Here is a 23,527-nt window from a genome sequence, read left to right as displayed (position 1 = left end):
GAAATAGAATAATGCTATCTCCACTCCGAAGCAGGCATTCATTCAAACAGAGCTGTGTTATCTCACATAATGTGAGTTCATCATCATTTTAAAGTTCACATTTCTCTATTATTATTTTTTTTACCCCTTCTAAACTTAATTATACCTTCAACTTCCAACCAGTTTTCCCCCAGCTTTTCTGAGGGGGGAAAAAAAAAAAAAAAAAAACACTGTGGATTTCTGTCTATTTAACAATTTTAACGATTAATAGAAAACAGGAAAAGATGACTAGAGAGTAGATTTTATGTATTTAAATAAAATGTTTAAATGTTTCACACATCTTTACTGTTTAGCTTAAACTAAGTTTTCATTCTGAAAGAAGCTGGGAGAAAAAGGTGTTTGAGAAGGTATTTCAGGCCACTTGATCAACAAACCAGGGAATAAACAGGCAGACCTTCCTTTTTACAAACATTAATTACTAAAAAGTACTGATTTAAATGATATCTTTTTAATATGAAAAGCACTTGTTGGAGAAGCATCATTTCATTTTTATAGTGCACTTGACTATGGCCAAATAAGTGCTGGATGCAGTAGGAAGTACCTTACCTTACTTGTCCGATCACTTTTTCATAAACCCTCTTTAATCCTTTTACATCCCTGTATTCACTTCTGAGTGACAGAAGGAACCTCTTACACTGCTGGAGGTCTCCTCTGCAGCCACTGAAGGTGCTGGCCCTAGGGCAGAGCGCAAGCATAGTGCCTGTAGGGACACCTGAGGGCTGGCTCCAGGTCCTCACTCATGGAGAAGGTGGCACAAAGACCAGATCAGTGCAGTGCTGAGAAGATTCTGCCATTTTACTGAGTTCTCCTCTGTGTAGGCACAAAATCTACACTAAGAATGGCCCTTGTGGATCATAAATACGGCTTTTCTTTCAAGTGAATTATCTGATATTTATGATTTTAAAAATCAGTACCGATCAGTACAGATGGTTCAGGATTTCAGGGTAATTCGATAAACATCTTTAAAAATAAAAAGAAGAAAATAGAGGCAAACCTTACCTTCTCCATCAGTGCAAGGTATTGTCATAAACTTATAGTGTACCAGAGCAAATATGTGAAATTCCATCTTATTTTTGGAGGGATTTTTCATTCAAATATTTTACTTGGAATTCCTCTAGTAGGGATTCTAACACTCTGAATGAGATAAAAATTTATGGCAGCCTGTCCTTTTGACATTCATATGGATGTGTCTAGTTCTAAGATATTTTTATTTTCATTGTGTCCTTAGATTTACCATAACTTGACAGATTACAAAGCAAATCATATAAAACTCTGGTTTCTGGACATCAGCCTTCCAAAATGCTGTATGCTTAAACATAATGGTGCCCAGAAATGTTGGCAGCTGGGCTGCAATATCCAACTGTTCAAACATAGGAGAGTTTTTGTCATTAAAAAACACATGCTTTTGCATATATTGCTCTTTTTTTTTTTTTTTTTTTTTTTTTTGTAAGATAAATGTATATACCTGAATGTCCTGTTGTCCTGAACTTATTCTAATAGCAACATTTTTTCAATGACATTTTCAAGAGAGACTGATTTTTGCTGGGGATCAGAGACCACATAATGAGTTTCCACTAAATCCTTGCTCAAGTGAATATTAGGTGGATCAGGCCCTCTAAAATTATTTCTTCTGATTTCTGGAGAGAGATCTCTCCTTTGCCCCATCTCTGTGCACCACAGGAGAGCCACAGAAGTTGTCCCCTTCCACATTGTAGAGGACCCCTGCTCTGCTTTGTTCTCTTTACATCCCTAATGGATGTCATTGCTGTTCTCTTTTGTCATCTTCACTAAACAGTTGCTCAATGACCATTTGCTTTGCATTGTAGTGAGATAATTAAAATTCTCCTTAACAAGGGGAACATCCTCAAATTCAGCTGTGACCAGTGAAGTGGCTGCACAGCATTGAGGCTCTGCAACTGCAGCTTTTAGAGCAAACTAACATGATAGTCTGCCTGGTCTCCTCATTTCAATGTTAGCATTTGCCTTCCACATTCATTTCAGGGATGGAGAGAGCTTGTGTCCCCTGTTTCAGGCTCCTGACAGCGTGGGCACAGGATTCCACCTTCGCCATCATTTGCTACTGAGAGCTATTGGGAAGTTTGCCTGAGGATGCCCTTTGGCTCCTGACTTGCAAGCAATTATTTCAATCTCTGCAAACCCACTGTTTCACGCATGGTTCACAAAAACAAGGTCGCATCCACAACTGCAAGGAGTTTAAAAGAAAGCTCAGATTTTGGAGCAGAGTGTAGGCAATAAGTGAAACATAGGGACAAAGAGCTGTAGAGCTCACCAGATGTCATTTTTAGCCAAGAGTCCATGTAATTTGAGGAAGTGCCTTGTAGAAGGGATTTCCTGGCTGAGAACCAGATTCTGCCTCATTTAACGTGTTAAATAGGGTAAGGTTTTAAATCAAAGCAGAATTTATTCCCCAGTTTTGGCAAGACAAAGAGATTTGAGGACCTGTATAGTAGGGAAACGTAGGAAGCAATACCCTGCTGAAGGTATGTGAAAGTCCAGGTGGCCAAGCCAAGGACGACGCAGATGTCACAGCAATGTATATGTGAATAAATCTAGCTGTGACCCACTGCCTCTATTTTGCAGTTCAAATTTTATGTCAGCTTGTGTTGCACAATGGCTGTAGCAAAGATCATCTCTCTCTTAGGCATTGCCACATTTTTCATTACGATGGATATTACATCCTTATTTTACACAGTGCAAATGTAACAGGAAAAGGCTAGGATGCAAATAACTGCATTGTTTCATGCTAATGCAAACTGATCATAGTAGCAACCAATTTATTTTCCCATGGCTTTGTTGCCCCTCTTTCTGTTATATCCACCCCCATGAGGGTCAACTATTAGAAATGCGATAGACTCCCATGCCTGTTGTCTGTGGCAGTGGGTGCTCATGGAGAAGGATGCTGCGCAGCTCTACTCTTGGCCATAATGCAGAGACTGTGTTACTCCCCCAGCAGCCCTTTTTGCAACTTCCTATAGTCTGTGCTCTAGCAGCTGCCAATCCCACCAGCATCTACACCAGCTTCTGAGTATGCCCACCCCTCGCCTTGCCTCAAAATAGAGCACGTACGTTTATGGCAGGAAAACATTCTCAGCTGCGGAGGAGAGCAGCTGAGCATCCGGTGCAGCAAGTCCCCTAGCTTTCGCTCAGCATCCTGTCTCTGCTCACTTTGCCAAGTACAGCACAGCCAAGTATTGCTCAGTAAAGCCTATCTCGGTGCCTTGTGGCTGCAAGCTCCATCTTGTTGACTGACCTAGGCTTTGCCCTGTCCTCAGCTGATCTACTGGCAGGTTGGTAGCACTATTTGCAGTATAGCCCATACTTACACCCTTGCTTGTCCTACTCAAAAAACACCGTTTAAAAGAGCATCTTTCAAACAAGATCTCCAGGTTCTGCTTGGATACTGAGCTTTAAATTGTGCTCTCCTGCATAAATGGAGATCAGATGCTGCTTGTTGAGGGAAAGTTGCAAAACTGGGCTTTCCTAGGGAGTGTTCTCTGAGTCAGATAGAATATTTTCTCCCACAGATAAATTCAAGCATTTGATAGAAAGAATGAGAAATCCATAGCTGAGCATTTTCCTTAGTGAAAGTCTACATTTTGTTTGCTAAAAACTGCACAGAACTAAGAGATTTTGTTTTAGTGAAGAGAAAGCCATTTCTGCTGATTTTGTGCTTGCAGGCGAGTGTGAGTAGGGGCTGTGTGCCTGTGTGTGTCTGCATGTACATTTGTGTATATGAAGGGAAAAGAAAAACATAGATGTGACTTTAAGATCTCCTGTATTTATTAGTTCTGCATATTTCCAGCTGGTCTGCTATATACAACCATGGTAGAAAAAGCAGAGAGCAGGAAATTCAGTGCTCGGAAGTGCCCTGAGCTCACAGCAGAGCAATCATAGTTTGTCATGTGCCAGGACAGCCAGGCAGGCTCTGTCCTCCAGGAGCCCATGGTACCCCTTATTCACCATGGCACCCCATATTCACTGCTCTGTGGGGCTGAGATTCTCAGATAAACCCAGGGCAGCACAGGGAGGTCCAACTGGTTGACTGAGCAGAAGGTGTTTTCACCAGAAATAAGCTCTTCATCCCCAGGGCACTTCTGGCTATGCCTTTATTGAGGTAGGACGTGAATATATTTGTGCTTTCCTGGTTTGATACGTTTTTCACAAACCCGCACCCAGGATTAAGGATCTGTACTAAATGCTGGCAGGCTAAGAATTTTCTTGTAATTAAATATGACAATTATCAGGGTTGCCAGGCTGAAAAAGGTATTTATAATGGGTCATAATTCTTTTGGAAAATAATAAAAATATTTCAAATTCATAATTCAGTTTTAAATTGGCTTCAGATAGTGCCCTTAAATACCAAAGTTCAGCCTGAAGCAGGCTGGAGTTCTATAGCCAAAGAATAGACCATTGGAAATAAGAGCCCGTTTGGCATTGCTTCACCCTAACTCTGCACTTACGCAGCAGTCTGGAAGATGTTTTGGGTTATGATAACAGTCCTTGAAAATGTTGTTAACTTCTCCTTTTTATTTTAATCCTGCATGTCATAGAATATCACGAGTTGGAAGGGACCCACAAAGATCATTGAGTCCAACTCTTGGGTCTGCACAGGACCACACAGAAATCAGACCCTGTATCTGAGAGCGCTGTCCAAACACTGCTTGAACTCCGTCAGGCTCAATGCTGTGACTACCATATGAAACACAGAACACAACATTCAACTCATTATTACTTGTGTTCACTTTTAACATAGTTAAGAATCTAAGCCTTGGCAGAGCTTTGCTTATTTTAATAATTTGCCACTTTACAAACCAGTATCTCTTTAAAAAAAAAAAAAAAAAAAAAAAAAAAAAAGGTTTCTCTGCTTATAAATACTGCCGCTATTAGTGTGTATACAAGCATAAACGTAAGCAGAACACTCAAAGCATCTCATCTTTGAAGAGACAGATTTAGGGCTTGATCTAAAGAATATGCTGTCATTTCATTGAATTTTGAGGTTATTTGACCCTGTTTATTCAAAACTATTCTTCTTTCAAAAAGACTAAACTAAACCAAGGCATTTTAAGATGTTAATGAAGGGTTTTAACTTTTCTGAGTTTCATCTTGCTGCTCCTTTTTGTTCAAAAAAACATTTACAGAATTTTATCTTAATTTGAAAAAGAAAAATAAAGAGATAATCTTGAAAAATGTTGGGGGTATTTTTTTCTTTTTCCCCCCCACATTTATTACCAGTAAAAAATAAATTAAATTAAATTCTGTTCAATTCTCTTCTGCTCATGAGGCAGATGGGTTATTTCATCTCTCAGTACCTCCAGTTTACTATCTTCAGAAGGGGGCAAATATGCTGATCATCCTCTGTAGATAATTTCTGAGCTATTGGTAGAAATGTCTATATAAGACAAAGTAGCAGTATTGTTTCATAGCACTCGCAGAAATTAATATATGCAAGAATGGACGTGTTTTATTTGGTTCTAGTAATTATGGCTTAATTCTCTATCTAAACTGCATACTTTAAAGGATTAATTTTGCTTTCCATATGCTTTCTCTCCTAGCTTTGTTTAACCTCATACCTGTGGGTTTACGAGTGGTGGCGATTCAGGGGGTTCAAACAAAATTGTATCTGGCAATGAACAGTGAAGGATACCTATACACATCAGTAAGTAAACATGAATTTTTGCTCTCACTTAAATGCTGATAAGATCTTTATAAATGAATAAATTGTTGTTCAAAGGAATCCAATTATAACTTATAATGAAAGGATTTGACAGTGAATTGAATGAAGTGCTGATATTCTGGTTTAGCTTTTTTTTTTTTTTTTTTTCCAATTATAAATACATATGAAAGTATGGAAACAAATTGTGGTGCCTTGGATCCAAACCAATGATCCTGAAGTGTGAAATAAATAAAATTTTTAAAAGGAAAAAACCCACAAAAACAGACAGGAAGCTCTCCCTTGGTCACTGGGGATTGATTACTCTAATCTGTGAGGGGTAGAGAGGAAAAAGGACAACTTGGTGAATCACATGCATGCCTGAACACGTTTTATATCTTCCAAACTAATATCTATTACTGTTATTAAAAGGGATTAGAGAAAGTTTTTTTTGTTTGTTTGTTTGGTCAGCGTTTTCAAATAGAAATGGAATTAAAATGTTAGGGCTTCAAGATGCTGCATGAGTAAAGAAATGTTTCATTTAGCAATTTTGATCAAGAATGTCTGTTAATAATTTTCCTTGACATTTCTCAAGAGAGCAAACACAGTTTTCATGAAAAAAAAAAAAAAAGGATGTTTTTTAAAATAGACCATTTTTCAATTAAAAACATTTAGCTGAACTATGTTTAGGACTTTTTAATTATAAAGTCTTAGTAGATTTTTCCCAGGGAAGAAAATAGAGGAAAATATAATTTATTATCTACCACAAATTATTCTCTTTTAAGAACAATTCCCTTGAGGTGGCCTTAATACTGGTAACAATTAAATAAACTTATTCAAATCTCTCATTTGTTTTGCAATCCTGACAGCTGGGACAAGGGACCAGCTTTGTGTATTTTTCCTCTTGTATCTGCAAAAGCAAATCAGAGGTGGATATGCTTTGGGACAAAGTAAAATTTCAGTGAGTGGCATCATACTCCATTTCCCTTTTTGCTCTGGCTATTTGCTCAACGTGGTTAATCCACAGATCCGTTTGTGGGGCTGTAGCCACACAGTCAGATCATGCAAAGCCCCCTTAATCCTGTGTAGTCATGGTCCTTTGACTGCGCAGTACTATTTACATTTGCACTGCAAATGTACCTTTGACTGCACTGTGTGCTTTCATTTACATTAGCATCCTCAGCCGTGCTTCTTTCTGGCTGTCCGCTCACCGATAGCGCACTGTGCCGTGAGGGCTTCTGCTGGCTCCATTCTGCCTCTGTGAATGTTACCTCAAATTGCAAGTTGGGGTAGGATAGAGTGATTTGTGCAATAAAGTGAAATTCTGTCATTGTGCACAGCGAACGTGTTGGGTTTGAGTAGAGCAGATCTCTCATTGCAAAATACATGCTGGAAGAGTCGGATCTATTTTTGTAAAGGTAAAAAAAAAAAATTGCCATGATGCAGAAAATGGGATACAGACAAATTCAGACCTACAATGCAGTAGTAACTGGAAAGGGACCATCGCTTCTAGTATCCCTAGGTGTGCGGAGGTTGTAGCAGAATATAACACTTTTTTGATGAAGACCATTTTTTATTTTGATGGGCATGTAGGCACCTTATGCTGACCTCGGAGACTCATTTGGGTTGTCATTGTTGGTGTTTGCATTGGTTAGAGGTAGTTCTTTGTGTTCTCATGTTACCATGAATGGTGTCTTCACTGAATCCTTTACTGTCTGTGAACGTAATAGTTAATGCTATTGCAAAATGAGCTGGTGACATCCCTCTATTTTCCCCTTATTAATAATGGGCATTCATGTTTCCTTATTAGGCAACTATATTTTCATTTATTTATTGATATATTCTTCTTGAACCTGATAGGCTTGGCAAGGCCCTCAACAGACAACTGTAGTGTTGCTGTGTCCCAAATTCATATTTTTAAATGCTCTTTCACAAAGACGGGCATTCATTTAATGTGAAAATACTTTTCCAAATAAAGTTTCAACTCAAATTCTCAGTAATCTTGGTTTTATCACCTGGTGCCTTCTGTTTTTTTGGTTTGTATTATTATTATTATTATTATTATTATTATTATTATTATTTTACAATAATTGCTAGGCACTCTCTTGGCTTGGAAGGCAAAACCTAGCTCAAAGCTCTGTTGATGTCCCTGGGAATGGACAGGGGCTGGTGAGGAGCCTTTGCCCCCTATTTCACCTGCTATGTGAACAAGTTGCCAGAATTGCAGCTTCAGCACCACATTTTAAGTGTTTCTAGCCCTTCCTTTGCCGATAATGGTCTTTTCAGCAAGGCATACGGTCTGACAGTCTGTTACCTGAGAAATTAGCTCTATATTTTGGGCTGGATTCTTAGCTGATGTAAATGAGTCCCAAGAGAGCTCAGCTGATTTATACCAGCTGAACACTCACCTGTTCAAGGGATGCCAACAGGGAGCCTGGGGAAAAGATCAGCTCAAGTAAATGACATCCGTCTACACATCCTGAGGCTTTCCAAGCCCCTAAAGGGAGGTGTTCCTGAATGGGATTTGTCAGGAGCAGGCAGATGGCAACACGGGATTGATCAGCAGCAAAACTCCCATGAAACACTGACAAACTCTTGAAGCAAGAACAGAGGGAAAAATAGGAAGGTACTACAATTGTAGATAACTGTAATGGATAGTTGCATCGTTTTCAGAGAGAAATCAAATTAGCATTGATGATACAATGTAATAGGGAGAGACGGTACTGTGGTCCATGTCATGATCACATGCTTTCAGTTTTATTGCAACTCTAAAGCTTCAGCTGTGTTTGTGGCTGCAAGGTTTACTTCAGGAGGTTACAGATTCATTTGCCAAATGACTTAAAAAACACCCCACTAACGTGCTGTCCCTGCTCCTTGCCCTGTGCCGCTGTCTGTGCCTCGCTCTCGATAGTGCCTTTCAGCCTGAAACACTTCCAAAACACTGCGCCTGATAAAGAGGCCATTAAGTCCCTGGCAATTACCCCACTGGTAGATAGGTAAATAAGTCATCTGGCTTACCGAGAATAAATGGAGGCTCAGCTAAGTGCTTTCCCATACTCACCCAGGAAAGCGTAGACATTAGGACTGATATACCAAGTGTCCCATTTCCATGTGTGTCTTGCACTAAACCATATTGCTAAATTACAGTTCCTTTTCCTTTGACAGATTGTAGCGAATTCTTGTGCTTTGTTCCTTGTGCTATATTTTTTAGTTTTGAACTGAATTGACTGAGGTGATTCTGGGTATCTTGCATATGTAGAAAATATGTCCTGGCCACAATGCATTACAGTTGGTGGCAGATAGAGAATATCTGTGGATACAGTTTGCCAATTTGATGAGCTCTGGCTTTGGCATCGCCCCTTTCCCCCAGCAGTCTGTCAGGACAGTGATTCAGGTGTCTGTCCTCAAAGGCAGTCTGCAGTGTGGCTTTCTTCTGATCCAGTGACTATACTCAAGAACGAGGTGAATTTGCTCCATGAGGGGACCACTGAAGTATAATAAATCTGCAGAGAACAAATATCTGTAGTTGACTGCCAGACTTCATAGATAGTTTGCGGCATCTGTCAGTTAGAGCAATAATAAGATCTTTAATGTAATGATAAAAGCTCCTCAGGACAGCAACTCAGCTAAGAAAAAAACAATATATATATCTATTTATGTATATATATTAAAATACATATATTAAGAGATGCATTAAAAGTCCCTGAGTACAGAGAAGGGAAGTGACCTTGGCTGTGTGACTGCTCACGACACTATAAGCACTGCATGTCTCCCCTCCACACTGGCTGGAAAATGTGCCTTCATATCAAAGAATAACACCCCATTTCTTTTTTTTTTTTTTCTTTTTTTTTTCTTTTTTTTTTTCTCTAGCATGTTTCCTACTAAAGTCAAGGGGAACTACATCTCCCAAGTTGAACTCACCCTTAAGATTTTCCTTGTTGGGACCTTGGGAGCTATTGAAGCTGTAACTATTCCTGCTGTTTGATACTTGGGCATACCTGAAAATGAAAGCACAGGGTTTAATTTATCCCTCCTTACACCAGTGTCATGCTGCTGTAAGGTGACTTAATCAGAGTTATTGCACTGTCGTCTTACATAACCACTTTAATGAATCACGCCCTTTTGTATTTTAGGAATGCTTTTATTTTATCTTATTTTTCTTTCTATGAACAACCACATCTTTCAGAAGACCAAGATATATGCTAAGCTTGATTTTTTTCTGGCTTCATACCCTATGAATTTCTTGTGTGGGGGGTTTTTTTGTGTGTGTGTGTGGTTTTGTTTTGTTTTGTTTTTTTGTCTTTTTTTCATTGTCTTGCACAAAAGAGTGAAAAATATTTTAAGGATCTGTTTGTCAGACGTAGTCCTAGAGTTATTGCTTTCTCATTAAAGCAATTGTGATTTGACAGAAAAGGCTCACGGTGATACAGAGCAGCAGCTGAGAGAAGTTCATTAAAGGGAAGGCGTATATGCACTAGGTGAAAAGAATTGAGTGTGCTGTTTGAATTCTACATAGGTTGAAACATAACCCATATCACAGGAAATTTCAAAGATTAGCCTAAGAAAAACTATCTGCATATTTTCCAGAAACTATCGTGTCAGAGTTTTAAAATCATTTAATGATTTTCTGTGAGGTGCATATATCTCCTATAGAATATTTCAGCTTATGTATTGTGTTCTTGTTTAGCCTGTATATATCATGACAAAACGTAAAATTAAATAGATGTGCTGCTCATTGCATCTTTCTGACTGGTCTTAGGGCCTGTGCCACTCAGCTTGTGACGAGTGTGTGTTTTTCACCTCACCCTGTGATTTGCCAAAGTGTCTGGTTTAATAGTGTCATACGTGAATAAGGTTATAGCTTCTCCCAGCTGGGTCAGGCAGACAGGTGTAGAGGAGTATGTGGGTTTGAGGAGTCCCCAGTTTGGCTTTCCCTTTCCCAGCCTTTTCCATTTCCCCCTTTTGTGGACAAGGGCTGCCTGAAATGCCTGGTTCCCCAGCAGTGCTCCAGGGAGGGGGGCAGTGGGACAAAGCCTTTCCCTGTCTCATCCCTGGGCTGAGCAAAGCCCTTGGGGGCAGATGGGGGCAGACACAGTGCACTTCTGCTGCTGCCAGCTCTCCAGTCCCCAGGAAACACAACTGCTCACCTGAAGCAGCCTCTTCAGTGCCTGGGATCTGCATGTTGGGTCCGAAGCACCAGCTCTACCATCTCCTCCCTCAGGACTGCACTGCAACCGCTCGCTAAGGTCGACAGAGCCCATGTCTATAAGCAGCCCTTTGCCCTGAGAAAGTGTGACAGAATCCAGTCTGCCCTCCCTCTCACAGTCTTTCAGCTCATCTGTTGGAAATTCATGACGTTCAGCTTTTTGTAGGATGGGCATTAGGAAATGTGCTCCATGGAGATGTTTATGCTTCCTTTGTTAGCTTTGTTACGATGCCTAATACGTTTGAGTTAATAGAGCTTCTGTAGATGACTTGATTTTGCCGTTTCTTGTCTGATGCACTCAGTAGAGAGTTAGCATGGGTTTATCAGGAACACTTTGATAAAATTATGCGCAGGGCATTATACACATACTTTACTCTAAGACAGCATTCAGCTATCATTGTCCTCTAATGATAAATAGATTGTCATATGTTTGTTACCTGCGCATAAATTAAATACGGTATGAATTGTGCATGTTGATTATAGCCAAAAAATGTGAAACATGATTAAATTCTCAGAGTGGTTCAAGAATTGTTTTGGTGAATTGGAGAGAAGAGAAGTTTGTGCATATTTTAATGCTGAGCAGAGCATCAGAGATCTTCTGTAGCAAACGGGAATGGCTGGGGCATTTATAATGAATTACTGGCAAAGAGCATTTCACCACCTCAGAGAAATAGCACAAACCAAGAGATAGGGGAAATAATCAAAAGCTTCATCTAGTTAAATTTGCATGTCAGTGTAAATCATTTTTTACCATGAATGCTTAAGTACCGACTACACCTTAATATAGTTCATTCTCTTCAGTGATAGGGTTTTAGATGCAGCTGCAGCACGTTTTTCTTTTCATCACAACACTTTGCTTTGTGCTGGAGAAACAGGCAGAATCCTCACAATGAGGATGTGAGGCATCGTGCTGACAGCCCTGGCTGCCCCCTGCCATAAGGCAAAGTGGGAAGTGGGCAGGAGAGGTGTGGGATCAGCGCTGAGACAGGAGCATGTTCTCTGGAGGCTCTTGGGCACTGCAGGACCAGCCCATACTGATAAACATTTTCTGACACCTTCAGCTACAGACACAGCTTTAAATTATGCCAGCAGCTCAGCAGATGCAAACCATCTGCACTTTGGTTCAGTCCTACAGCAGTGTTACAGCACAGGGATGGATGCTGGCCGGGGAGAAGCCTTGGTCGGTCTCCGTGCAGCATCACCACTCCTGCTAATGCTGCCCTGATGGCTGCTGCCTGGCCCAGGCTTCGCTCACAGGCTCAGCCCATTACCAGAAAATCTGACCATGAGGTTTTGGGGTTGGTTGTGAGCCGGACTGCATGTAGCTGTTTTGTTCAGGTGCTTGCTTCTGCTGGAATCAGCATGATTCCAAATTTCAGGAGACAGACTGCCTGCCGTTTCCAGCTGCGAAGGGTGGAAGCATTGCCTTCCCATGAGAGAATTATTAAGAGATTCAGCAAGCTGAAATTATTGAAGCTATTATGCTGCTTTTCTTTACAAGTCATCCCCAAGGTGTCTGAAATCCACAGAGGTGCTGCTGTGCATCCAGTCCTCACTGCGGGTGGTGGAAGCTGAGGGTGCTCAGCACCTTCTAAGATGAGGCATCATAAGAGGAGGCCAAGCATGAGAAAATGATGCTTCAGGACTGCGTGCTGCACAGACCTTACCAGCCTGCTGTTAGATGCCTGTGTAATGGTTTCCTAACAGAGTGGCTGTTAAAAATCAGCAGAGAAATTGTTATTTTTTACAAGAACAGGTTCAATGTCCAGTGAGAGAAATAACATACAGGTGAAGTAGATAAAAGACTAAAAGTGCATCTACTCTCTCTTTGCCAGTCATTTATTAATCAATGTCAAAGTCCTCAAGAGATTGAAAGTCTTTTGAAAACTCAGACTTTGGATGTTGCTCAAAGCAGAGGTTTGGGACTCAGCAATCTCAGAAATGGGGCTGCAATGACAACGTGGCCCCTAAGGCCCATATTTTCAGTTCATTTCACTGCTTGCTGAGGTGACAGCGGCACAAAACTGGCATCAAACAAACAAACAAAAAACCTTGGCAAAACTTGAAGCTGGACCCGAACTAGGTAGTTTGGCACCTGGATTGCACACAGCTAGCTTCCAGCAGTGTGTTTCGGCCCCACTCCAGCACATGAGGAATACCGAGTACCAGGACTTGAGGCTACTCACAACTCCTTGCTGTCACGTTGCAAAGCATGTTTGGCAAGCAAGCGTTGTAAGTAGATAAGGACTTGAGCAGACGGCGTGAGTTGCAAAGTGTGAGAAAAAGAGCACTGCCAGGTTCTCAGCGTGTTCAGTTTAGAGCGCGTATTCAGATCACCAAAGGACGGGTTATGTTGCTATGATTCAGCAGAGCCAACGAGAGAAATGCTGCTTTTCTCTTCTAAATTTGCTGTGAATGCTGCAGTTTGTGACTGGGCTGTCTGTGCTGGCGGCATAGGTGCCTGTAGGGTGACGTGTGCCTACTCCCTGCCAGGGTTTGGCTCTTTTGCAGTTTGCCAGCAAAATATGTATATTAATATTTATGTGGGGTTTTGGATTGCTGCATTTTTCCCCTGATACGTATGGAAAAAAAAAAAAAAAAAAAAAAAAAACTCAAAATCAGAAATGAGATGTTTCCGAATTTACCTGCTTTCTTAGAACATAGCTTAATTAAAAGAAAACACCACTATGAAATAGCATCTCTCCTATGCTTGACTTTCCCTCTAGAAGGCTGTCTGCCTTCCCATCTCCTGCCCAGAAGGGCTTCCCCTCCCTCTCGTGCTGCAGATCAAGCTAATGAGCAGCTCTTGTCACGGTGACTCAGCAGAGCTTCTGCCTCATTGCACTGGCTCCCTGACTGGCCGAGGAAATGGCTCACCTCGCCGGCAGCCTGCTGCTCGCTGCCAGAGCCTGTCAGAAGATGAACATCTGAACAAGGATGCTGGAGCAATCAAAGGCAGACTCCGAGGACTCTCCAAACCAACAAGAAGAACCTTTCAGGACACCTACTGGAAAACAAACTCAGAACTTCCATAGAAACTAATCAAGGATTACGCTTATTAAATCTGCAGAAGGTGCCTTTGCTCAGCATGTGCTAGGATGGGAACTCAGGGCAATGGGATGCCAAGGATGATATCGTTTAAGTGGGCTTAAAAAGTCAGGCAAATTCCTGAAAGTAAAGCACTGCAAAATACAATGATATCATGTTTGATTTAGGAATGTCCTGAATCATAGCACATCTGAGGCTGGGAAAGTGTGCTGAGAAAATCTTGAAATGAAATTCCCTTTTTCTCATACTTTTACATAGGCACCTGCAGTTAGCCAAGAACAGAGAGAGGCTGTTTGGCTGGAGGGTTGTCTGGCTATGAGTAGATGAGTACAGCCTAAGAAAGTTGAAACCTTACTAGTTTGTCCTGCTTCTGGGTCCCGTTGACATTTTCTTTATTTTCTTCATTCAAATGGGTTCATTTTGCAGAGGCTGCTGGTGCTCTGATAAGAAATCTTCTGAAGTACTGGGTAACACCAGTTAAGGATATGCAGGAAAAATGTGGTTGTGATGAGAGCATGGGGCTGGGGTATGGTGGGCTGTCAGAAAAGCTGAATGAGAAGACAGAAGTGTGCTTGTTCCTGCATCTGTTCCTGTGTGTGTCTGCTCCCATGTAAGCACAGTCCAGGCCATGGCTGGGAGCTTTAGCTGTTGCAGCAGTGCTAGCACAAACAAAATTTGGGAGCTCCTGGGCTAACAGTAAGTAAAGGGCAGTTCAGATCGCAAAACAACTCTCCATCAAAACCATGCTAGCATCCTAAGCATATCTGTTGTGTGGGGGTATTCAGAGTGACTTTATTAAACACATTTTTGTGTCTTTTTATCTTCATGTAGTCCTGCAGTTGCGACAGTGCTAAGAGGAAGTGAATTCAGTTCTGCTCCTACTTGGCAGCCTTGAGAGAAATGTTTACTGCTTTCTGCTGATTTACATCCTTTCAAACCCACTGAAAGCATCCTTTTCCTGGCAGAACTTTTATTGCAAGTGATGAGGTGCGAAAACTGAGAATCCAGCTTGACTCTGAAAGTTCAAATTGTATCTGCAGTGTTGTCAATCAAAAAGCATCTTTTAAAACACATGAGCAAACCTGATGGGGATTCAATGGGCAAGAAAAAAAAAAAAGTGTCATAATCCCCAAGATTCTGGGATTTATGATTGCTTTTGGGAGCTGCAGCACAACTGAAAGAGGTTTCCAAGGGAAACTCCATTGCTTCAGTTGCAGAGAGCATGAATGTCATCCTCATGGTATGCCTTCTTGGTACCAAAAAGAAAAAAACCTGTACAAATCCTAGAAAGCAGGATATGCGTTGTGTGTGATACAGAAGCTAGTCAGGGTGAAATTAAACACAGTATTTGTCATACTTAGGTTACGTCCTTGAAGTTTGTTTCAGAAACAAACTTTTTAAAATACAAGCTACTTCTTGGAGGGAGGCCTGCTGAGTTCCTGGATGGAAAATCTAGAAAGGGTCTGGGGAAGAAGAAAAATCTGTTCTATAAAAATCAAATCAAGAAACTTAATTTCTGTATTGAGCTGCTTTCATTATGCAATCTAGGATTAACAAAGGAATGTGAAATTTAGAATGGAATAGGGAACCTTTGGATATAATGCCAATATAATAGCCTTTACGGCAGATTGGATGCTTTAAATAATTGAACAGATAAGACCTTTCATATTTTATTTTGTGTGGATGCTACAGGTGTATTATTTTTAACTTTTGTAATTTTGCCCAAACAGCAGTGAATATTGAGCAGTATGGTTCCAAAATTAAATCCACTGGAGAGCTGGGCAAAACAAGCATAATAATTGGTGAAGTAAAGTTCTGTTATTTAAAACCTTGGGAGGTATCTAAAAAACCATACAGAGCTAGATTCAGAAGCACATCACAAGAGGCTGTCTGCTTTACAAGGCATCTTCCCCTTTCCTTGCTCTGATGACACTGACTTTCACATGAATGCATATGCAGTTTAGACCTTCCATCCTTATCTCCAGAGCATTCTCAGATATAAATAAAAGGCTACTATGAGACAGAAGCATTCCTCTTGAACCCGAGTATTAGTGGGACCTTGCAATTGAGTAGACTGGGAATGGACAAACCTCAAAGGGTTTGGGAGGACGTGTTTCCTTGAATGACAACTCCAGGACCCAATTTTTTATCAAAGTGGTCCTAGCAAACTGGAAAGAGTGGACTATTTCTTACCCTTCCAGTGTGAGCAGCTTCCAACTAATCTGCAAGACCCACTGTATTTTTAAAATGATTATATCTCTTGGAGCTGGTAAACAAATTAGAAGCAGAGTTTCATAAATATTAAGGCTTCAGTTCAGATTTGAGGCAAAGGTTCGCATCAATTCTCATTCCATTCTCGTTATTTCACACCAGTGTGCTCAAATCTAGAGGAGCATCTGCTGCCAGCTGAGCCATATTGACACTGACAGAAGGCACAATAAGCTCAGAGTAAATAAGTGAATGATCTGAAACAGAACAAAAAGCCAAAGAAAATCTAATAAGAGGAATAGACACATTTTGAAATGCAGATCTTTTCCCTTCACCTGATGAACCAAGAGTTTAATGAGCTTCATATCACAAACTTTTTCTCATATAAGTAATCCTTACTCAAGCAAGCAGACTAATTGAATGCCTGCCAGAGGAAAAAAAAATAATAATTTATTTGAGTAAGATTTGCAGGATTTAGACAGGACAGCAATTGATTTTCAATATGAAACTTGTGAGATTTAAAAACATGAACAAAGCATTTAGGAGGCCAGTGAACCTCAATGACTAAAATAAGTCCCTCTTTGCTTGGAGTCAGATCCCAAGGCCTGAAGTAGTCATCAAAAATAGGGAGAGCAGAAGACTCCACCCCTGGATGTCCAGAGGGTTTATTCAGGGTTTTGTGTGCAAGACTTGAGCCCTTGGCTTGGAGCCTTCTCTGGAACTGGATGTCCAGGTCTTCATTCAGACTTGTGTGGTAGCTGAAATGTGAAGGTTTCCTATAATATAGGAAACCTTTCCTATGATAAAGGTTTGGCAAGTGCAGAACCAGGTGTTGTGTTGTTCATAAAAAAATACCTCTCTTCAAAGGCTTCAGATTTTTGCACATTTCTTTTTAGGGCTTAACATTTTCTGGTAGACCATACAAAAATCTCTATGTCTCCAGGTGCAGGCGAATGTTTGCAGGCGGCTCTTTCTGTAGTGTTATCATGGCACCAGGAGCACTGTGATAAGGTCTAACAGCACAGCATCCTTTCTTCTGACACCTTTCTGTGGAAGGCACTGTGTTCCTGGTATCACAGAAAAGCAAGGATGATTGCATGCATGTTACCACTTTTGGATGTCATGAAAGCATAGCCAACTTCACTCACCTATTTTGGAAAATCTTGACTTTAATTTATGCTTTAGCTGCCTCTGTGTGAAACAAAGTTTTAATGTGTATTCTAGGCAGAGACGCTGGGAGCTTGCTTCATGGGTAGTAGAATTGGACACAGGCATCCTTAGGCTTTTTCTTGGGGAATTTGTTGCAGCTGTGATAGTAAAGGCATGAAAGAGCTTTACACAAATTGTTGATTTCTACCACATTAGTTAATTGTTTCTCAAATTTGCATTTCTAATCAGTGAGATACCAAAACACCTGTATTCTCTAATTGTTGCACTAATAGTTTGTATTTCCTTTAGCTATGCGTATTGGAACAATGCCAGAAAGGCAAGCATATGTTATATATACCTGTTAGCTCTCACAACTAAATTACAAATAATATTTTTCTTCATAAAATTATGTCCAGCAGCAATGTCAAGGAGAAGGTATTCCTTGCTCATCAGCCAATAGCCATTGCACTGATAATGTATCTTCCTGAACAGCATTGATTTGGTAGCACTAAGGGCACCATCTCTATCACAAAGCCTAGGAAATATTAATTTTAGAGGCCATACAGTGATTTCTCCATGCTGAGTCCCTGAAGATTTTGAAGTTTTCAGCTGAGAAAGGGGATAGCCTTTGTCTGCATGTGGCTTAAGTCTACTTGTACTAAGGAAATCAACCTAAATTTGTGCTGTTAACCAAGAAGATGGGTACAGTCACCCTGGCTTGGCTATGAATCATAGGATGAAGCTTCATTTACTACTCAATGGTACACCCTCTGCACTTGCAGACCTTCACTTTATTATCACGGGAATGACAGTCAAAAACGACAAGCATTCTTTTTCCCCTCTCAATTAATTCGAAGCTTTCCTTTGTTGAGCAGTTTTGTTTCCCTCTGGCTCTGATAGTCTCCTAAACAGCAGTTGCTTCTCTTGTGAAACAATTGGAGTTAATGTGGGTAATTGTGATAGTTATGGCCTTTACTTTTTGATATAGCAATTATCCAATCTGTATTTTTTTCTGAGTCAAACAATGTTGGTAAAATTAAGTCGTCATTAGACTGAGCTGTCTGGAGACTGTTTGCTAAAAAAAAACAAATTTGAACATCTCTGCTCTTTCTCAAAACAAATGTTGAGTAACCTAAAATTGAATGTTTTCTGTGTCTCGGTCACTGTGCCTTAGGTTGTACCTTCCCTATACTCACATCACTGTGTCAGCTGCAGCAAGGCTACACACACTAGAAGAGTTTGGTCCTTTGACTACTTTGACATATTTAAAAATCTGTTAGTAGAGGGTCTTGTGAGGTTTTACAGTTTATGTAGTTCTCAAACCCAAATCAAAACATTTCAAACTAAAGTTATAAGAGTTTCTGTTTCTGTAGGACAGCAGTAAATACAGGGGATATGTAAATAGCCCGAAATGCTCATATGAGTAGAGAGTTTATGAGTTTGTACTGACTACTTAAGTAATGCATAAATGTATTTTCCTTCCACATTCCTGAAAAGTGTGTTTTCAAAGCTACAGAGAAAAAAAATAATTTCTCTCTAATCTTTAAGGTCCTGAAAGTCTGATAAAATCTTATTTCTTTGGAAAAAGACTTCTAATAATATTTTTGCATCACTACCAACCTGATGCTACAAACATTTGGTTTCTTACCATAATGATAAGGAATATATCTGGTATACAAAAGATAAGAAATAAATCCTCCATATAGACAGAATAAATGGATAGACAACACTGCAACCTTTAAGCCTGGTTATGAAGCTCTGTGCAGTTATATACTGGAACCTGGAATTTGTGGCGGGGGGGTTGGGGGGATGTGGAAATCCTCCAACCAACAGACAACAGAAACAGCAATGTGCCAGAACTCAGGGCTTTTCTCCAAGTCTCACTCTCTCCACATGCAAAACTTTTGGCTCGGGCTCTACCTAGGTCTAAGACAGCTGACTTTTTTTTTTTTTTTTTTCTTTTCCCTTTTCAGGTAGAAATCATCACAAAGCTAGCTCTGTGTTTTAACTTCATAGCATGTTTAATTTCAATTCAAGACTTATTTCTTCTTATTGATTCATTAAACCCTCCCTTGACTCCCTTTCTGCTCATATGGAGATGTCAGTCATTGCTCACATTTGTCTATACATTTTAGCAGGAGGCAGCTGTGCTCATAAGGTTAATTGTATCATCTCTGAAAGATTGTGTGTGAACAATACTTTGTGATGGCTAGTTAGAGGTTGAGCATACTGCTTAAAGAGTTATGTGCACAGACAATGCTAGTTCAGTAGATATTCTTATGAGAAAGATGATCTTATGATCAGTCTGTATTTGTTGAGTTAATTGGGATATTCAGAGTAAAGAATTGTATTTCTGCTTAGAAAACGCAAGGTTTTTTTGTGAGTTATAGTCACAGGAATTATTCAGTCAAACATCCAGAATGCATCAACCCCATTCCAAGCCTATAACCTTGCCTGCCAAGTCCTACCAAGGGTTTATTTTTATGGTCAAGTAATAAATGAAAGGCGTTTACAATTGAAATAGAGATGGACACTCAGCAGCCACTGTAGCCCTTTTCCAATAGTAGCAGCTCTGGGAAGGTCCATTACTCCTCAAGCTAACCTCTTTCCAGATGATACTATGAACCTTTTGTCCTTAGCATTTCCTGGTATCCCAATTAGCAAACACTTTGACATGCAAACATATTAATAGTTCAAAGTACAGTCAAATAAGCCTGGAGAAAAAGGAAATACCTCCTTAGGGCGCAGTGGTCAGTACACAGTAGAGGTGTTATCATTGTGGAGTGGAGCAAGAAACTTTTCTCAAGATCTCGGTTACTCGAAAGTGATTTTTCTCCCTGTCTGTGCACATTAGTAGAAGAAAAATTAGGTGTCTGAGTCCAGCCCTCTGCCAAATTGGTGTATCTGGCACAGTCAGGAAGACTGGTAGAGATGAAACAAGAGAGAACTGGAGACCCATGTATATGCTCCACACTGTCAGTGCAAAGAGGTTGGATATTAGTTGAATACCTATTGGTATTTTCGTGCCTTATTAAAATCATGTTTGCTTGGTTTGGATAAGCTTTGCTATTAGTTCTACTGACTCTCCTCCAAATTCAGTATAATAATCCCAAGAAGATTTGATTGGCAGCAAACACTGAATATTTACATTTCAGAAGCTATTTCTTTTATTTTGTTCATGGGGTTGGTGATAGGACCTCAAGGACATCTGATTGGATGCCAATTTATATTCACCCGCTCATGTACTTTTCTCCCCTTAAACAAGGTGTTTTTCCTATGAAGTGCTCTGTTAGAGAAATCTTTGAGATGATATCTGGAGAGTACGAATTTCAGTTGTAATTAATCCTGTTGCAAACAAATAACATGTTACGATATTTTACTGTACTACAACAGTGAAAAGTTTGTTATAGAGCCTTAGAGAGTGCGTGCATTTAATAATTAGTATAGAAAGAAATTAGAGATGATGGACAAACCACGGTGAGTCAAAATTTATGGTTTTATGTAAGCACAGCTAGATAAAAACTGGCATGTTCTCCTTTCATCTTCTATTTTCTTCATTTCATTTCTTATTTCCTGTTTCTTTTTGCCTGAAAGTTAATATAGCTACAGCAACATAGCATCAAACAACCAAAAGGAAATTAAGGTGTTTGGGAGAATTTGTTTAAGATTAGTTTCTTACAAAATGTGTCAGAGAGGCATATATCAAGACAAGGTGACCTTGTTTCCTTAAGTGTACATTCTCTGTTTATGTGCCTGCCTGGCCATCAGATGATATATCTCACTCTGTTCCTAATAACTTTAAAATCCATTAGCCAACTCTGACAAAATACATGTACAGCATACTGGATGCAGTTTTCAGAGATATTACGTACCTGCAAGTGTCATGTGCAAGTGTCATGAAACAAGCAGTTGGGTAAGAAAGAGAAAGCTGAGGGGCTCAAGGCCCTAATGAAAGAAAGGCTGCAGCGTAACTCAGCTCTTATACAACCTGAGGGAAGCCACTGGGGAAGCAGGGATGCCCCTGGGTTGGGGAGATCTCCATCAATGTTTAGGCTTTATCAGGTGCCAGAGAATGCAACTGCTCAACCCATCCCTGGGAAGACAGGATTCATTCAAGAGACTGCACATGAAACTGCCAGTTTTTGAACCTCTGCCATAGATCAACTGCCCTGTAGTTGTTAAGGTATTGGTTCGTTGGTTATCTCTGGTTCATTGGATGCTGCTGAAATTATAACCAAGAGCAGTGTCTGTGGTAGATCCGTGGTGTTGTAGGATCCCATAAGGAGAATGGAAAGAGACAGAGAAGTCCCATTGAGATGCTGAGTTTGTCCAGAGGCCAGGAATGCTGTAAATCTGTGTTCTTGGCCATGCTACCTGCTGTACAACAGTATTTAATACGCAATCTGCATGCAGCTAGCTGATACATTTGGAATTTGTTCACTCCTTTGGCTGTATGTCGTGCCAGAGCGCTACTTATCTGTATTGTTGCTTGTAATGGGTAAAGAAGGCAGAAAAACAGGGTTAGAGCAATGTCTCTAATCAACGATTGTAGGAACATTTTAGTAATATTCACCACTACTGCAAAGGCTAAACACCAGTTACAAGCAAAGATTTGTTTAAGACAGGCAAGGATTTTAATCACAAAATCATTCCTTAGTCAATTTGTGTGCTTTATCTTCCCAGCTGTGGTCCTGGTCCTACAAGCAGAAAGCCGATAGGACAGCATCGACCCTCAGCATTTCTGTTTCCAGTGTTGGAAAGCAGGAAAGCATGCATTTATGTGGGTGCGTGTGTGTATTTTAAATGCTCAGCTTTTCCTTTAAACCTAGCAGATCAATCAAAGTACTATATTTCTTTGTAAAGGAAAGACATTCTCATTAATTTCCATCCCCCACACATAGCTTATTGCATTATACTGAAAATCTCATCTGAGGAATCCTTTCGTAATGTAATATATTGCAGAAGAAAAAAAAAAGAACCTTTTACCCCATGTATATTTTGTCTTTCAGGGATTTGGCTGATACCATTAGTCTGTTGGCTACAGCGAGTGCTTCTTTGCTAATCCAGGTGCACTAATGTAATTCATCAAGGTGCACACACACAATTTGTTTAGCACCAGCTTTGGGTACCAGGAGGCACACGTCTGCTCTAAAAATCCCCCCACTGAAATTCTGTATCTTCCTTTGTCCTCCCCAGCATCCTTGCTAGTGCACCCAACACCTGCCTCATTTGGAAAATGGCTGCAAGTTTACGCATTTTGCAAAGTGTCTGGAGGTTAAGTAAATGAAACTTTAAAAGTAACAGGTCCCATTTAAATGATGGGGCATCCATTAAAGATGTCCAGGCACTGGGCACTGGTGCTTTACCTGTGTCCCACTGGTGCAGGCACTGAGTGCCTGGCCAAGACAGCCCTGTGTCCTTGTTCCTGTGGCACAGGACTCCTGCTGTGTGCATGGGTTCAACCCATCAGCTGCTGTTCAGGTATCCTTCCCACCCAGGGAGCTCCTGGTCCCTCCCAAGGCAGAGCCCAGACAGCAACCTTTACTGTGAGTACCCCACCAATCCCCACTCTCACCTCTGGGTGCTTTTTAAGCTGGTGCCCTCCTGGGCTGGGCAACAGTAATTCTCCACATAGCTTTTAGCTGGGTTAGAGACTACAGTAATCCATCTGCTGTTGGTTACTGGCATTGACCAGTCAGCAACACAGTTGTGTGCATCTGTGATGGTGCCCTTCCCTGGGGTGATAAAAGAGTCTAATTCAGGGTAGTTTATTAACAGAAATAATTGGGCGGAGTTTATTAACAAAAATAATAATTAATGAAAAATAAAAAAATTAGTTGAGAGAGAATTCTAACCTGAATAGCCACATTTTATCTTTTAGTCTATTTTTCCTTGATATTTTCTGCTCCAAGAGTAAAAACTTTAATGTAAGCCCTACATTTTTGCATGCATGCATATTCAGGGTTGTAAATGAAAGGAGAGTGACAGTTTTGCATTTAGTAACTTCACACCCACACACCTCTCTTCTTTCTGATGCTGACACTTCAGCCTTTGAAACAGCTCCCAGGAGCAGTCCTTGAATGCAGGCAAGTGAGATCTAAAGAAGGAACCTGGATGTGCTACTGTTTGCACATTGCACCTGGAAAGGGCTTTGAAGAAGGGCACTTTTCTAGGCGAGTAGCTCAGAAATTGTTTCTTGTTAACTC

General features: G+C 40.4%; 1 protein-coding gene across 2 annotated transcripts in view; it reads left to right on the top strand.

The window, feature by feature from the left end:
- FGF13 (fibroblast growth factor 13) overlaps positions 1-23,527 on the top strand; it is a 71,121-nt gene that overhangs the window by 14,074 nt on the left and 33,520 nt on the right. For both annotated transcript variants that reach the window (XM_032196510.1, XM_032196509.1), the window contains exon 3: positions 5,613-5,716. In XM_032196510.1, the coding sequence (XP_032052401.1) occupies positions 5,613-5,716 (104 nt within the window). The remainder of the gene's footprint in view (positions 1-5,612; positions 5,717-23,527) is intronic.

Source organism: Aythya fuligula, chromosome 13 (genome assembly GCF_009819795.1).
Source record: "Aythya fuligula isolate bAytFul2 chromosome 13, bAytFul2.pri, whole genome shotgun sequence".
Classification (NCBI taxonomy): Eukaryota; Metazoa; Chordata; class Aves; order Anseriformes; family Anatidae; genus Aythya; species Aythya fuligula.
Note: the sequence above shows the minus strand (reverse complement) of the source record. Positions and strands in the feature narration are given on the sequence as shown.